Raw genomic sequence first — 17,547 nt, 5'->3', positions numbered from 1 at the left:
TGTTTGTCAGAGTCCTTGCTGTCACAGTGCCTCTATTTGATTGGTACTTTTTTCTCCTTCATTTCTTTCCCTTTCTTTTTCTTGCTTCATTTCCTCTCTCTGGTCCTTTCTTTTTTGCTTTTTGTTTTTTTCCTGGATCTCTCTCCATTTTTTTTACTTCTTTCCGGGCTGAATCTCAGCTCTGTTCATGACTATCAATGTAATCTTGGAAAAAGTACTTCCCTTCTTTGGATTCCAGTTTCTTATCTATAAAATGAGAGGATTGGATTTCATAAATAATATATATGCACAGACAATATATATGTATATGGATGTGTGCATGTATGTGTTCATGTACTACATGAGGCACAGACACACAGAGTCAATCAGTTCTCAACTCTCATGGAAATAATGTTCCTAGAAAATGGTAACAATGTAAAAAACATGAAAATTGATACATTAAACCTATGAGAAAGAGGGAGTTATGTTCCAGTGACCGCCAAAAATTATAATCTTTCACTAGAGATTGTTGAAAATCCACTTTTCTGAATACAATTCTTTACAACAAAACATTAATTCTGATAACATACACTTTTCCTAACATAGTAACCCTGAAATAATCCATAAAATGCACTACATAAAATTGGTAATAGGCAAAACATTTTTCTCACTAGCAATTCAGAATTCTGTGACCTTTTTTGCTAACATCTCAATTTCATAAAAACATTGATGTCAGACAATACCCACATATGAAATCTATAGCACCTTTAATACTATATAGCCAGTAAAATTCTTAAGACTGAAACATTTTTTAACCTGAATCTTACCTTTCACTGTGTCAGATGGCAGTGTGATGGTGTTGTACTGTATACAGTATCATACTACTGTAAACCTCTTTACCTTGGCTGCCCTCTGAAAACCAAGAGAAAGGATGCTGGAACTTTAGTTTGGCAGTTTAAGACTGCCAAGGCCTCTGCCATCACCTCTGACACTCTGTCCTTCACACCTGGGGGATGCTCCAGCTTGAAATACTCTGCCAAAAAAGTTTGCTTTCTGTGACATATACGTTCCTTTAAGGTCTTCAGGCCAACAGCAGCCACAGGTGGTCCTGAATGAAGTTTAACACTTATTTTCTCACCCAGTTGCATCACAGACTGTATCCTTGGGCTTAGAACCCAAAGAACTTGAACTACAATTTTGGGGCATAACTGCAGCTTAAAACCCGAGTTTTAAAGGCAATAAAAACATGCAACCAATGCATAGGGAGCTCTTTACAACAGAAACAAGGCCAGTAAAATGCTTAGTAGAATACCAGCTGCTCCACAGCACTGTGGGAGTTTAGCTTCTCATTTTTTTTTCTACTTTGGGATGCAGTAATGCACCTAGTTGTTAATGGGGAAGTGAAAATGAGGCTACTAAAAAAATCATGCAAATGCTTGAAGTTGTGAAAAAGAACTTTGGGGATTGACTGTGTGTATGTATGTAAGTCTATATGTAGATATTATATATACACACAGATGTAGATATTAAAGGTACACATATATGAGAGATGTTCAATGATCCCCTCAGCTCCAGCTGCATGTGCGCACACACATAAACATACGCGCACATGTATAATATACACACATGTATAATACACATAGGGGTTCTGAACTTGGGGTCCTGGAATTTGTTTTAAAAATAAATGGATAAATGTATTTAATTCCTTTGCAATGCTAGGTATTTCGCTTTGTCCCCTTGAAAACACTATTCCGAGGTTTCCACTGGCTTCCTCAGAGTGCTGGAGGGCTGCCATCTCCGGCCTCCAGCTCCAGTCCTCCGTCCTTCTGTTTCTCCTTCCCTTCCTTCTTTCTCTTTCTCACTCTCTCTCACTCTCTCTCCTGCTCCTTTCCCTTTCTTCCCTTTTCCTCTCTCTCCACTCCCCACTCTGGTTCAGGCCGCGCTGAGCTTCCGGTCTGGCAGAGGGCGCTCTCCTCCTCGTCCTGGCGGCGCTTCTGCACTGAGACACCCGTCTCCAGGAGTGACGGAGCCGGAGCCCGGAGCCCGGAGCCCCGAGCCGGAACAGGAACCGGAAGTGTGGCCGGAGCCGGAAGCGGAGGGACGGTCGCTGCGGGGGTGGGGTGGGGGGGCGGGAGCAGCGTTGGGGCCTGGACCGCCGCGGCGGCTCCTGGGTGAGAGTGGAGGTTCGCGCGGCGGGAGGCCTGGAGCCGGACGCCCGGCAGCGCCACCTCCCAGCTCCGGTAAGTGCAGCCCCTTCTCCCTGGGATACACCGCCCTCTCCAGGACTCGGCCTCGCGCCCGGGCTCGGCCTCCGGCTGGAGCTTCAGCGCTGGCGGGCCTCGGGCCTCCCCTGCCCCGCACCCCGGGCCCCGGACCCCACCTCTTCGGGTCGGAGCTCTTTCGCCCCCAAGTCCGCGACTGCCGCCGCCCTGACACCCTTCCTCCTCGCCCCTATCCTTGCGCTCCAGAGCCTTTTCGTCCTTGTCCCTCCCTCCCCCACCATCGTTTTCTCTTCGTTCCCCTTCCTCTCGTCTTTCCACCTTCCCTTCCAGGCGATTCTTTTCTTGCCCTCTCCCTTCTTTCCCCGTCATTTTCTCTCTTTTCCCCCCACCCTTCCCTGTCGTCTCTCTTTGCTCCTTCCCCTTGCCTCCCCCTCTTTTCACGCTCAGTAACTTTCTCGCCTCGCCCCTCCGCGCCCCTGCTTCCCTTCAGTTTGTCTGCCTTTTGCACCGTTCCCCCTTCTCTCCTACTCCGAAGCTCACAGGATCAAGCAATATAGCGACGGGAGTTTTAAAAGTGAGAATGTATCGGTAAAACCGTGATCCTCCTCCGTGTGGAACGCCTCCACAAGTTATGGTTGACTCCCTTCCACGTCTCACCTTGTGTGTTTCTTGTTTGTTTTTCTGTAAATCTGTAGCAAACAACTCACAGTGACACTTTCAGCGTTCATCTCTGTTTTAAAGACGAGGGTATTGAAGTTCAGATAGGTGAAATGATTTTCAACGTAGTGAAGGCCTTTTCTGTGCTGATTTTAATGTTTTACAAAAAGCCATATGCAACTACATCCTGTAACCCCTTCCTTAACCTACTGTCATTAGCGGCTCACTTTTTATCATAGACTTCCTTGATGATGATTTTTGTATTACTTCCCAAAAGTAAATCATCTCGATTCAACACCATTTGCACCAACCTGTTTGTCAGTACGTGACTCTTTGCCGCATTTGTGATTCTTATGAAATTGTGATGTTCCATGAATCCCAGATGTGATAGCACCAAGAAGACTTTACTGTTAAGAAGATGGGTCGTTTTTAAAGCAGAGACTCTTCAAATCCTGATCTTTAAAAAATGTTCATTTTCTCAAATTCTGACCTGCTCTATTTGATCTAACCTATACTTCAATTGAAGGAAGGGAAAACCAGACTAAGAGCTTGCTGGATGTCAGACTCTGTGCTAGGTGCTATTAAGTGCTGATCTCTGTGCCCAAAACTGGGGATAGCAATGAAAAGCAAAGAACCAGTCTCTGACTTAGGGGAATTTACATTGTAATGGATGAAGACAGTTCTTGGGGAAGTAGGGGCCTATGAGAGGCATTTTGCTTATGTTGAGTTGATAACAGTTCTAGAAACTGGAGGGAGTGAGGGAGAGGAAAATGTGCACTAGTAATAGTTGAGAAGCTGTGGAGGACAGAGTTGGGGAGAAAGGAGGGAAGTTAAACCTGTCTAGGGACTTTCCTGAAGTAGAGGGCCAGGAGAAACAATCACCAATGAAGAATGGGAGGGTAGAGCACAAGTGAGAGGAGCTGGGGGATACAGGCAAGATAAAATTCAGTGATGAATTAACAGGTATTAAGTGTTTACATTAGGAGTATGTAAAAAGATTCACAGAAAAAAGCAAAAATTCCTGCCCGTAAGGGAAAAAGATATATTTAAATCAGAATGTGCAAGATGAATACAGATTTCATGGAAGGTAATTTGAAGGGATGGCACTAACCGCTTGGGGTTCTTGGAAGAGATAGGACTAGGAAAGTCCTCCTGAAGGAGGTAGAAAGCCAGAGATTATAAGAGTCCAAGGTGGGAGAGAGAGTATGCCAGTTATTGAGGACAGCTAGTGAAAAGGCATGGGGATGGGAGACCAGTATGACTGAATCATAGAGTGCTTGGGAGGAGTGGAATAAAGAACATTGGAATGATAGGGAAGGGCTTGGTTATAAAGAGATTTAAATGCCAAAGTAATTTATATTTGTTCCTGGAGGTAATAGAAGGCCACTGGAGGTAATTGACTAACAGATTGACATAGTCACAGTAACATCACTTGGGCTGCTCAGTGGAGTGGGGAGAGTAGTGGGAAGCTGGAAGACCAATTAGGGGGTTATTGCAATAATCCAGGTGAGGGGTGATTTGGACCTGAACTAAAGTAGTAGTTATGTGATTTGAAAGAAGGGCTCATATGAGAGAGATGTTTTAAAGAAAGAAATTACAAGATTTGGGAACTAATTATATATGTGAGGTAAGCCATAGAGAGGTAGGTGTCAGGGATGTCACTGAGATTTTAAACCTGGGTGACTGGAAGGATGATGGTGCTCTTGACAGTGATAGGGAGGTTCAGAAGAGGGGAAGGTAGGAGGAAGGAGATGGTAAGTCTTATTTTGGATGTGTGTAGTTTGAGATGTCCATGGCATATCCAGTTTGAGGTGCCCAAGAGGCAGTTGGTGTTACAAAACTAAGCTTAGGAGAGAAACTAGAGATGGATATCTGCATCTCAGAATCATGTGCAGAAGACAGTGAATAACTCACAGAAACCAAGAAGTGAGAGAGTTTAGAAAGAAAGCGAGGACAATGCCTTGGACACAGTGGGTAGAACCTGGATGAAGATCCACTTAAAGAAGTAGAGGTCAAACAGGAAGAGAACCATTCTTTCTAGTCACAAAAAACCTAAAGAGGAAAAAGCATCCATCTTGGAAGAGTTCTTTATGTTGTGGAACCTTTTGGTAGTCTGATGAATCCTATGGATCCCTTCTCAAAATAATTTTAAATGCCTAAAGAATACATAGGATTACAAAGAAGCCAATTATATTTAAATACAGTTAACAGATTTTTTAAAAAAGTTCATAAAACCCCTGATGTAGGATAAGGTGGTCAGCATCAAATGCTGCAGAGAGGATTAGGAGGTTGAAAATGGAGATCAAATCAGACCATGGGTAAGTTTGGAGGAGAAGTTTCAGTTGAATGATGCGGTTAGAAGCCAGATTTCATAGGTTTTAGAAAGTGATAGTAGAGGAAGTGAAAGTACCAATTTTAGATGGCTTTTTTAGAGTTCAACTCTTCTGGCTGTTGTCTCTTGTCTGCAAAGGGGCTGTGGAGTTGTCTGGAGAGGAGGGAGTATCACGGATCTAGATATAAATGGGGCATCTTGAATTGAATCTTCTCATTTTATGGATGAAAAAATAGACACCAGCAAGAGATTGTAACTTGCTTATGGTCTCACAGTGTCAAATTTGAAATTTGGACCAAGATCCGCTTAACTTCAGAGCCAGTTGCTCTTTCCACTGTACCATGCCGCCTGACTGCGATTTATTGTCCATCTGTAGCATTTGTTCAATATCTTTCTATTTGTTTGTCTATGTACACATGTAATTTTTTGGGAAATGTGTTCAACATCTACTTCATTTTTCTTCTGTGGTTGGCTAGGCTGACCCTTTTCAAACAATTATGTAATTTCACTGAAGAAACTTTGTAGTGTTTCTAGTTTGTAATAATTGCATGGATCAGTGAATTAAAATAATTATTTCCCTATCAACTTTTCCTCTAATTTTCTCCTATTTTTCCCCTTCTTCCCTTCCTTTTCTTTTCCACATTCTCTTCCTTTTCTTTCTTGCATCTTTGTGACAACTGGCCCCTTTGAGAGGTGCTGACAAGTGCTTAACTTGGATTACTGTCATCTCCTTCCTATTTGTAGAGATGTGGAAAGGCTCTTGGACGTCTCTAGATTTAGCACATAGTAGGCACTTAAATGTCTCGTTGATTGACAGACTTAAGTTCTGGTCTGCAGTAGAGACCAGTTTGTGGTGTGAAGGCAGAGGCCTCAGGAGATTTGTCTGTCCTGTTTTAGATTCATGTTGGGAGGCACAAGTGTAGTGGGAAGAGTAAAGTCATAGAATTTAAAGCTAAAATGGACCTCAAAGGTGATCTAGCTTAGAGAATCTCAATTTGGGGATTAAGCCCTTTCTCCTATTTTGAATCCAAATGTGAATTCATAAGTAAGTAAACATAGCTTATACCATTAGGATAAATGTCTTACAATATACACATTACTATTTGCATTTTATTAATATATAAATTAACTTAGAAGTACTGCATTCATTATGTATTTGTTCAGTCATGTAATACTAACAATACAATTATTATCATGTCAGGTCCAGGAAATTTTTTGTTAAAAAAAAAATTCAAAACACATGCTTCTAATGCCTACTACTGGTTAGGTTGAGGCTGGTGGGTCTTTTGAGATCAGGAGTTCTGAACTGCAGTGGGCTAAATCTGATTCAATGTCTGTACTGAATCCTTAGTAAACCCCCCATTGGGAGAAGGCCACCAGGTTATCTAAGTAGGGATGAACCAGTCCATATTGGAAACAGAACAGGTCAAAACTTCTGTGCCTGTCAGTAGTGGTGAATGGCTGCTGCATTTCCAGTCTGGATGAGATAGGGAGATCTCATCTCAAAGAGGGGGAAGGCAAGGGAAGAATCCTTACATTCAAAAGTAGTTTGTAAACCATTCACTTTATTGATGAAGAAACTGAAACAAAAAGATTATGACTTGCCCAAGGTCATGTAGGAAGCAAAATAGCAGGTTTTGGATTTGAACCCAAGTCCTTTGACTCTGAATCTAGTGTTCTTTAAATTGGATTCAGAAAACCTGTTTCTCAGGTTTTCTGAAAACTAGTTCTTGTTTTGTTAACTATTTAAGTGACTGGGACAAGTCACCCAATTTATTTCCCTTAGTCTTAGTGGCTCATCTGTCTATAGAGATGATGATCCTTGCACAGCAAGGATTTACAAGATTGTGTCAAGGAAAGCCTTGTGGAGTGGGTTATGCTGGGCTTGTGTTCTGAATGGGGGGAGGAGGGAGGGGTGCATTTCAAAAGTTCAGAGGGCATGAATATTACACCATAGCCTGAAACTGGGATATGCTCAGCAAGAAATGTCATAAAATCAAGGTCAGTCTAATAATAGTAAAGAAGGGGAGAAATTGGTGTAGTAGCTCTACTCCCTTGGTGATTGGAGAAGCTTGGGGCTGGCCAGGAGTCCATAAAGGGGAACACTGTAGGAGTAGTCAATATGATCCTGCTTTCTTTATATGGAACAATTAACCCAGAGATGTAAATAAATCTACCTTGGATCTTTGAAGACCCTACTGGACCATCTTTTTAACACCTCTTGTCGCACCCTAGGGTTTGCTTGAAAGACAAGGGTGGAGGGAGACTTCTGCCTGCTTTCTTACCAAAAGGGAGGAGAGAAATCCAGCAGCAGCATCTTCAGGAATAAAAGGTATAAAAGGTTTGAGCTAGGTTGATTTTTGCTGAAATAATAAAATTAAAATATCAGTGAAAATAGAAAGCATCAAGGCCTAGCCCAGTCTATATTTTCCATTGAAGGTCAGTGTTCTTTTCAAAGACATCTAAAGACCCTGAAACAGGCCCCTTTTCAATTTAGTTTAATTCAGCGAATATTTACTAAGTACTTACTATGTTCAAGGCACTGGGTATGGAGACAAAAATAAAGAAAAACAGTTGATAGCATGTTATGCTAGGGCATAGATTGGGCTGGGAATAGGGATGGACTTGTGATTTCATTGGCATAGGGAACTCCTGAGCGAGGATGCTCCCTCTATCAAGGCAGCTGGGCAACTGCAGAGAGCTGCCTAGAGCCCTGAGAGATTAAGTGATTTAGCAAGTCATAAAACCAGTATGGGTCAAAGGTGGGAAACCTTCCATTTCAGTGCCAATTCTCTATCTACTATGCCTCCATACTTATACCTAGTACCACTGGGTACTGCTACCTTTTACTTATGATCAAATCCTTTTTGCCGTTGTTCCTATTGGGAATGTCAGTCTGCTCCCCTCTGACTCAGTTCACCTGTAACTTTCAGGATCAAAGTGCTCCTTAGCTAACCTCTGTGTATTCTCTTAAAAAAATAGAAGTTCCTTTACAGAAGGTAATCCAGATGGAAATGCTGACAGGCTGGACTGCTTTGAAAGTTACACATTGAATTTATATGCTTAAAAGGAAAAGTAAGCTGGCCAAAATAGAGATTTGTCCTCCTTTTCTATTTTGCCTTGCATATGAAAATACCTATTTTCAAGAAATAAAATAAAAATAAAATTTAAAACAATAACAAAAAAACTAAAGTCCTTGAAGGTCAAAGCTGTCTTTTTGCATTTTTATCTCCAGTGCTTGGCACTTAGTAGGTACTTAATAAATGCTTATTCATTCATATGCGCCTCAGTTCTTTCAAAGCTGCTATCCTCCCATTTAAAATTACTTCATTTATAAACTAAAAATAAATAACTTTAAAAAAATAACTTCATTTTCCTTATAGCTTATAAATGAAGTTTTTGTATAATCTGGATTTTAATTTGACTGTTTTCCCTATTCCAAAGTTTAATTAAAAATTGACTGTCATTAGTGGGAAACCTAGCTTTGTTGGGGACATTTTCTCTTTTCAAATGGTGGTATGAAAATATTTAATCATTTTGATCCTGAAGGCAAATAACCTGAATTAATTGTTGTAGGATTTAAAAATGTCTTCGTGGGTCAAGGTTAACAGAGGACAAACTCAAAGATGTGCTGCAGATAAAAGGTGAGGTAAAATACCCCCTAAATATTTGTGCTAGCTGTATTTCATTAAAGTTTCAGCAGGTTAGTCGAATTAGATGAAGTTGTCATTATTGTTTTCTAGAGTTGTTCACTACTATTTAGTTATGAATGCTTTCCCTAGAGAAAGTTGTCATTGAAGAAAGACTTAATGTTCGTGTGGGTATATAAAAGTCTTTGAATATGCCCAGTGTTTTATTTCAGAGAGTCACGTTTGGCCACCTTAGCCCTCCAGAGTGTGGTTAATACTATCGATGTCACAAACTCCTTTTTCTCCTAGAACCCCTCAGAACCTATTTTTAGACTCAATTTTTAACACATTTGCTTATCTAGTTTCCAAGCTCACTAGATTATTCATATTTTGAAAGATCTGTTGGTTTACCTTCCAACAAAACAGATTGCAGCTTCAGTTATATGGAAAGTTCAGTTAACATGGAATACTTTGTTTCTTTATGGTGCTGGATAAATGAACTATCTTCTGTATATGAATTATATTTGTTAAACCCTTTCAATAGATGCATTTACTCTAGAAAATTTTGACAGATTTCAGTTTTATAAAATAGTTCTTACTTAAATTTTTCAGAATGACTGATAGTACTTTGGGTTTTTTTCATGGTTGTGACTTTGATAGTATAATACATTGGCATGAAACTGCAGTAATATAACTTAAAGATAACCAAAGACCTCATACCATTTCTTAAAATAGTATTTATTTTAAATATTGGTCAAAATCTAGGTTATCATTTGTAATCTTTGTCATTTTAATGAAGTACATTGATTTCCTAATGGTCAATCAACCATCAGTGTAAATTAAAATGAAGATTACTTTAAAATTAGGTGCTGTGTTTTATATTCCTGCAATTGTACTTCATTAAAGTGGGATTTCCTTGCTGTGGATACTCCCTCCACAGATTTGTAGTTCACAACTGCTCTATGCCTTAGATCAGTTTGGTGAGTTGCCTTTCCTGAAAAATTCATTGGCCTGGAGGCTAATCTGGTCATCTGGGCTGGTCCTTTGAGTTCTCTTAACCTTTCTTTCTTAAGAAGACCTGCCCTAGCTCATGGTTTGTTTGCTTTGCTTTTTAGAACCCAGTGTTGTGTCTGTAACCTGTAAACCTCAGGTTCTGCAAAGTCACCAGAAGATCTAGGTTCTAATAGTGCAGTTGTTAACCAGCTATGTGACCTTGGGCAAGGTACTTACCCTTTTTGGACCTTAGTACCCTCATATGTAAACATAAAATGAGATGTTCAGGGCTAAGTGACTATGTTTAGTATTATTATGTTTTCTCAAATTAGAATCATAGATTACCTAATAGTAGCTGAGATATTATGGTATATAGAAAGTAGCACCTGCTGTTATGGTCTGTAGCTTAGGATGCTTTATCAGAGAAGGAAAGAGTGGCTCAAAATGCTAGTGAACAATAAGTGCCTGAATTTTAGAACCTCTCTCTGAAAAATGGTAGCTGTGAAATCAAGCATCTTCTTTAGTTTCATAAATCTTTTAAGCATGTCTGATAAGAGACATCTGGGAAAAATTTATATCAGATTTTTTCTTTATTGATGTAACTTAAATATCATTGAATTTATTTTTTTAAAATCTGTTTCTGTTGATACTGAGGTAACCTCCATAAATGGAGCATGACCAAACATCTGTCATTCCAACATGTGATTCAAAAAGTCTGGTTCTCAGATAAAAAAATTTCTAGTATTATTATATACTTGAAGCTTTTCATTAATCCTTTTTGGACCCTGAGCTAACAGTTTGGAACCTTAAAAGATTGAGAGTAGCCTGTGTATGCAAAGGTGGCATTTGTGTTGTCCTTATTTGATATATAAAAGTATCACTGTTTCCTTACATTTTAGTGTCATTTCTTTTTATCGTTCTTCAGACACAGTGACAATTGTCACTTGAATTTTCTGTAACTCTTTAAAGGTGTTTTTTTTTTACCACTTTGGTTTTTTGGATTTCATATTGCCTATACTTTGCAGACGTTTCCAGCTTTGTTCTTAGTGTTTGGAGTTTGCATTAGTTCCATCTAGAGAAATCCCTGAACTTGGAATCAGGAGGGTCTGCATTGGAATTCTGCCTCAGATGGTGTCACTTAATCTCTCCCCACCCCACAGTTTTCTCATTTGTAAAACTGAAGAAATAATAACCCTTACTTCTGTGGTTGTTATGAGTATCAAATAATATGGAAAACATTTTGCAAACCCTCAAGTGCTATGTATATATTAGCCGTTATTTACTTGCTACTTGTTATGTTATTTAAAACTTGAAACCCCCTTTGAACCTAATCTTTAGAGCAACCCTGTGAGGTAGGGAACACACAGGATTCTATGGTCATGAATAAAACTTAATACTAAGAGAATTATTGAAAAATTGACAAGTAAGTCAAGACATACATGTAGAGACTCTGGCTCAGGTTCTTCTATTAGCTGTGACCTAGGAAAGCAGTATAGTGGAAAGAGTTCTGCATACAAGTCAGTAACCTTTGTGGCTCTGCTGCCTATTACCTGTGGGACTTTGGGAGAGTTACTTTCTCTTGCCCTTAGTTTCCTCATCTGTAAAAGGAAGAGGGTTGAACTAAATATTTGATCATTAACTTTGAAATTCTGTTGATCCCATTGTCTCTCTAGGCTTGGGGTTTCCTTATCTCTAAAAAGTATCATTAAGGCCTAGTCCAATTAAAACTTGATATTTATGCTGCTGTAGTTGATAATAAATTGGTCTGTTTTTCAAAGAGCACTTGAAAGTTAAACATTTGGTTCTGTTATTTGCATTCCTGATGCTTTGAATTATTTCAGCCATTTAAAATTTGTCATTTGAGTAACTTTTCATTGAGTAAGTTTTGCATTTTGCTAGATTTGGACAATACAAACAAACCTTCCCAGTTTTTGTCTGCTGATTCAAATTTTTCAAGAGAAGTATTAAAATTCAAATTGTTTTCAGTAAAAACAAAAACAATGAGGCACTTTTTTTTTTTCAAGAGAAAATGGTCTGCTTCATTCTGTGATCCAATTCCATAGTTCTTTCTCTGAATGTGCAAGGCATTTTGCCTCGAGTCCAGTGGAAATGGAGTGGCTTTAAGAGTGGCTTTTTAAAAATTCTTTTTATTTTAAACATTTCTCCCCAGTGGGTCACATGATGAGGATTTAATAGACTAATAAGTTCGGGATAATTGAGATGTAACATTAAAAATGTTAAAATATTTTCTCAGTGTTAAAGTCTTTGGTCTTTTTAGAAACTTGTCTATACTTATTATCGTGGGAATGGTATTTTGGTAGATATTTTTATAGATTTTGCTGAAATTACAATGGTTAGATAAAGACAAATAGGAAGCCAAAATCCTTTCTAGAAAGTCACTTAAGCAAGTACATTTTTAATATTAAATAGCCTTTTGTACCTTTTAACACATTTAAAGAAAAATCAATAGCTTGGCTTTAGTCTTAGGGTTGCTGGAACAGTTTATTAATTGGTTCATTCATGCAATATGAACTTTGGTTTACTGTAATTAATAAATCGTTTCTTAAGCTCTTGCCCATCACATTTCACACCTGCAAATTGATGTTTTAGAGTAAAACTTATTTATATTTCTTCCAGAATCCTAGGTAGTTATCTGCTGACTGCTTTTCAGAGCCCTTGACCTTGAGTGTGGCATATTTCCTTTTGACCTATTCTGTCTGTTGTCCAGCTGGTTGAGGTGTGCTCAGAGCCTGGAAGGAGTCCATTTGTGCATTAGTGTGTTGTTTTTCTTCAATGGCTTAGTTAGAGTAACCATTGGATGTGACTAGTTCTTAGCAGGTTATCCATTACATGAGTTAATAGGATTGCTTAAATAAATGACTTGGGCAGGCCAAAAAATGTCCCCTGCATTTAGGAGGTGTTTGAGGTAAAGCATTATGTTTGTGGGTGACACTAGATATTCTGTTTCTTTGCTGGGTAGTTGTATCTTGAGGTTTCCTTTCTTTTGGTGGACTGTTGGGTTCCAGGTGTCTTGCTGTTTTTCTCCTTGGAGCCGGCTGGCTTTCTTGGCATCAGGCAGGCTTATTTGCTAGGAAGCTCTGGAAGGCAAATGCAGCTTCCTTTTGACTTAAGCACCTCGAACCATCTGCTAATGCCTTCTCTTGGTCTTCAGACTTGGCTACTGTAATCAGGAGAAGGGCTGAATCAAGCATCTGTGCTTATCCCTTTTTGGAGAAGAATATGTTTCCCAGACACTCTTTAACCCTGTCGGTCCAAATTGCTGATAGGACCTTTTCCCATTCAGATAAAATTTGGAGTTAGGCATTTTCTTAATTTCACTTGTTTATTCAGTTTAAGTTGTTGGTTGCCTGGTTAATAGAAGTTAAATTCAGAACAACAAAATCAAATGTACTGTTTACCATATATCAAGATCCATGAATATTTGTTAAATTGCTACTTTAAAAATTTGGAACTTTAAGCAACAAAAAAGAGCATTGCCATACACACAGCAGAACACAAAAAAGGATTCCATATGAAACTGTGAATCTCCATTTTAGACTCCTTACTTTTTAAAAAAAGTATACATTTTACACATTACTTTCAAAACTGTCCTGCTTATTTGTCTTTCCTTCTGAACTTCTTTTAGTGCTTTTCTGTTTATTTAAAGAAATGTTTCAGTGGCCCTCCTTTTTTGAATATTGCTATTGCTACCTCTCCCTCACCTTACCCCCATTTAAAATCTGAGAGAAAGAAAGGGAAGAAAAAAACCCCCTTGTAACAAATATGCTTAGTTGAGCAAAGTGAATCTGCACAGTGGTCATACTTCCAAATATATACATATCTCTTTCTGCATCTTGTGTCTCTCTATCAGGAGGTGGGTACCATCAGGGAATAGCTTTGTGCTAGGTGTTGGTGTACAAGGACAAAAGTAGACCCTCCCTCAGTGAGCTTTCAGTTTGTTAGGGAAAGCAACATGACTACATATAAGTAAACAGATAATGAATATAAAACTACTCCTGATTAGTAAGTTAGAGGAAAGCATTGCTGGCTGAGACTATCAGAAAAGGCCTCATGGGACAGGAGTGGCTCTGAAGCTGAGCTTTTTAGGAAGCCAAAGATGTGGATAGAAGAAGAGAGTCTATTCCAGGAAATCATTGAGCATTGTGCTTGGTCTGGAGTGACTAGACATCCAGAGATTATGCTTTATTAGGTGAGATGTGTTGTACATGGATAACTAATACAAAATAATGCATAATAAGTAAATAGGAAGAAATACAATATTATATACTGGATCGGGTGCCAAATTTGGAAGTCAAGAAGACCAGTTGACTTGTGATCAAGGCAGATAATCTCTTTGAGCTTCTGGTACCTCCCTAAGATTTTCAAAATATAGACACTATGATCAGTGGGAGTTCCAGTGAACTTAGGTACATTAGAAAAATTGCCAAGTATGATGTGAAACCTAGTTGAAAGAGGTTATTAACTGATTAGACTCCCAGTGCAATATTGAATGTAGGAGATGCTTAGTAAGTGTTTGAATTTGAATTGGAGGAGGTGGTATTTGAGTTAGATTTTAAAAGAAATTCAGCAGAAGAAGGAAAGGAGGTCATTTCAGTAATAAGGAAGAACATGAAAATAATTTCTAGTTGAAAGATGTCATCTATAAAGTGGGAGCCTAAGGAAGCTTTGGTCTGACCCTCAGGGGTATGTGGTCAGCCAGTTGTGGGTGAGAAGACTGATTGCATTCCACCCTCCTTAACCTATCTCCAACACAACTAACCTTTCTCCCATACTCCCTCACTTGTCATTTTGACCTCTTCTATACAAGCTCCCATCCTCCCAGCTATTCACAGCAGCAGGTTCAAAAGTACCACTGGGAAGCCTTACAGTGGTTTTCCCCCAAACATACCTAACTCTTACCCTCTGGATTACCTTATCACTGGGGACAGAGTGCTCCTGGACACTGATGGATGAATTAGAGACCTGCCTCTTTCATCTTTTTTCATTTTGGACCAAGATATAAATTGTACTTGGTATCAATAGACTTTTAAATGATGAATCTCTTACTTTCTCAGCTTTTATTTTCTAGTCAGTCAAATGTTTTTTCCAAGTAGAGAAAATTATATTAACTGAATAATTTTAGGTGAATCTTTATTATGTCATAGGATAAGCAGGAATGAATGATAATTCATCTCAGGTAGCATTACATTATCTCTATCTTCTTCCCCCCAACCTTTCTTTTAGGCTTAACATGGAAGGTACCAACATTCTTCTTTTTTCTCAGATTCACATCCTCAAAGTCATCAACTCCTCTCTCATCCAGTCAGTTACCAACTCTTTGTCATTTCTATTTTCATAGATTCTCTTGGAGCTTTACTTTTGCCTCTACTCACGTGGTTATTACTCAGGTCCTCATCAGTTCACCTGGACTATTAACATAGCTTCCTAATTGACCTTCTGGCCTTAAGTCTTTCCCTCTCCAATCTAAAGCTGCCAGGAGTGATTTTTCTAAAGCATAGGTCTGACCAAGTCAGCCCTTGACTCAACTCCAGTGGTTTTTTTATTGATTCTAGCATTAAGTATCATTTCATCCACTTTAATTTTCTATTTTTATATTTTATAATGTATATAATTAATACGTATATATAATTTATAAAGAAGTAATACACACATTGGAACTCATGCTGATACTTTTTTGTTGATGAAAAAAGTTTTAGAGTTCATTTTAGAGCAGAGGTGTCAAACTCACTGCTGCGCTGGAGGCCTCAAATAGATTAAAATGTAATTAGAAAATGTTTAACAGAATAAAAGTAAAAGTGTAGTACAATACAGAAAATAGTATTTTGTGGTTTTCTAAATCAGTATACTGGAGGTGGGAATTTGTTTCTGTTTGAGTTTGATACCACTAATCTGAAAGATGGAGATAGATGGGGAGGACCTTGAATACCAAGCTAAGGTTTGAACTTTAATGCTAGTAAATCATTTTTTAAGATTTGGGGTTTTTGTTTTTTTGTTTTTGGTAGACTTGGGTACTTTCATTGCAATGTAGCGCAAAGAATATGTGTGATGTATTAAAATTTAAGCTTTGTTTTAAAAACTGATATTCAGGTCCCCTGGTCTGTACCAAGATATAAACAGTACTTAGCATTAATAGACTTTTAATTCTTGAATACCTTCCTTTCACAATTCTCATAGCCAATGTCAGTTACTTTTTCCAAGTGGACAAAATAGTGAAATTTAGCTGAACCTTTGCTAGTAGTTCTGGTGCAACTAGTAGAAAATATTAGCCAGATTTTTTGGAGAAAGGCACATCTTACTACCAATATTGTACTTGATTATTTTTAGGGTAGTTAGTTTGAAGGAAATCAGATTAGTCTGGAATTTCTAGTGTTGATTCTCAAAATAATGTTTTGGTGAGTTGCAAAGATTCATAAAATTTACCTGATACATCTTCTTGCTAATGATAAATTCACTAAAGCATGTGCATAAATATAGTAGAACAAGAATAAAAAGGAATGTAAAAGGAAGAACTTGAATAGTTTTTATTTCAATCTTCAGAGATAACTATTTTTGGAAAATTCAACTTGTTGCTTTGAATTTGTGATTTCATTGTATTAGAGATATGAAAGCCAATATGTTTGGGTAAAATGCCTTTCTGTGTGTAACTTTGCACTTATTATATTTGTATATTTTTAGCATAAATCCTTATAAACCTCATCTGATCATTTCTTCTGGAGATGGTCACATAAAGGAAAGTGAAGACCCTAAAAGGTAAAGTGTTTACTAAAATGACTGAATTTGCTAAAGGTTTTAGAAATTGTTTATATGTCTTAATGCCTACTCTGTTTTGCTTATAATTAGTGATAGTACTAGCTGGTTATTTGGTAAATAGCTTGAGTTACATTCCTCATATCAATAGTTGAATACTAATGGTAGCAAAAGGAGAAAATTTCAAATGGTGATATCCTAATTTAATTTCACCTCAGTTTTTGTCTTTTGGCCTGCAATAACTAAAGCATAACTTTTGGAATAAATGAAGTGGAAGATTTGAACAGACGCTTATAACCTGTGTCTAGATTTTAATCTCTGTGTTAATGGACAGAATGAGTGGTAACTGAAGTCCAGTGTGTCTGAAAGAATGTTGGTGCCAGTACAAAAACAAGGAGCTTAGGACTAGCACAGCATCCTGCATAGAGCAGGGTTCATTACATATTTGCATGAATAGGTAGTTTGTGGTAGATGATGAGTTTGATGAAGTGTCAGTGGAATAGCTATGTAAAGATATTCATCAAGGAGTTAGAAATATGTAACTAAAGTATGGGGAGAATTCAGGCCCAGAGAAGTAAATTTGGAAGTCAGCATCCTAGAGTTAATAATTGAAGCTGTGGAATTTCATCAGGTCACCATGGAACAAAAGGAGAAAAGAGGGCAGAGAACAGAACCTACTTTGTCATGGAAAGAAAGTTTTTAAAATGAGGAGTAGCAAGTTGTATCAAATACTGCAGGATGAAAACCTTTTTGAAAAAGCACCTTTTTTTAGTAAGTGATGAGAAATGAAGGAGAAGCATTAGTTTAGAAGTTTGATGAAGGGTTCATTTAGTCAGTAAACATAGATTAAGCACCTACTATACTATATGCCAGATACCATGGGGATGCAAACATGAAAAAAGACAGTCCTTGCTCTCAAAGAATTTATAATCTAGTATGAGAATGCAACCACACTGCCCCCTAAAAG

At 38.3% G+C, this 17,547-nt stretch overlaps 1 protein-coding gene across 1 annotated transcript in view; it reads left to right on the top strand.

The window, feature by feature from the left end:
* The first annotated feature begins 2,061 nt into the window (after positions 1-2,061).
* LOC140519298 (nuclear receptor coactivator 5-like) overlaps positions 2,062-17,547 on the top strand; it is a 33,841-nt gene continuing 18,355 nt past the window's right edge. The window contains exons 1-3 of the mRNA XM_072632165.1: positions 2,062-2,219; positions 7,426-7,522; positions 8,767-8,834. Coding sequence (XP_072488266.1) covers positions 8,776-8,834 — 59 coding nt within the window. The 5' untranslated portion in view covers positions 2,062-2,219; positions 7,426-7,522; positions 8,767-8,775. The remainder of the gene's footprint in view (positions 2,220-7,425; positions 7,523-8,766; positions 8,835-17,547) is intronic.

This window comes from Notamacropus eugenii, chromosome 1 (assembly GCF_028372415.1).
Source record: "Notamacropus eugenii isolate mMacEug1 chromosome 1, mMacEug1.pri_v2, whole genome shotgun sequence".
Lineage (NCBI taxonomy): Eukaryota > Metazoa > Chordata > Mammalia > Diprotodontia > Macropodidae > Notamacropus > Notamacropus eugenii.
Note: the sequence above shows the minus strand (reverse complement) of the source record. Positions and strands in the feature narration are given on the sequence as shown.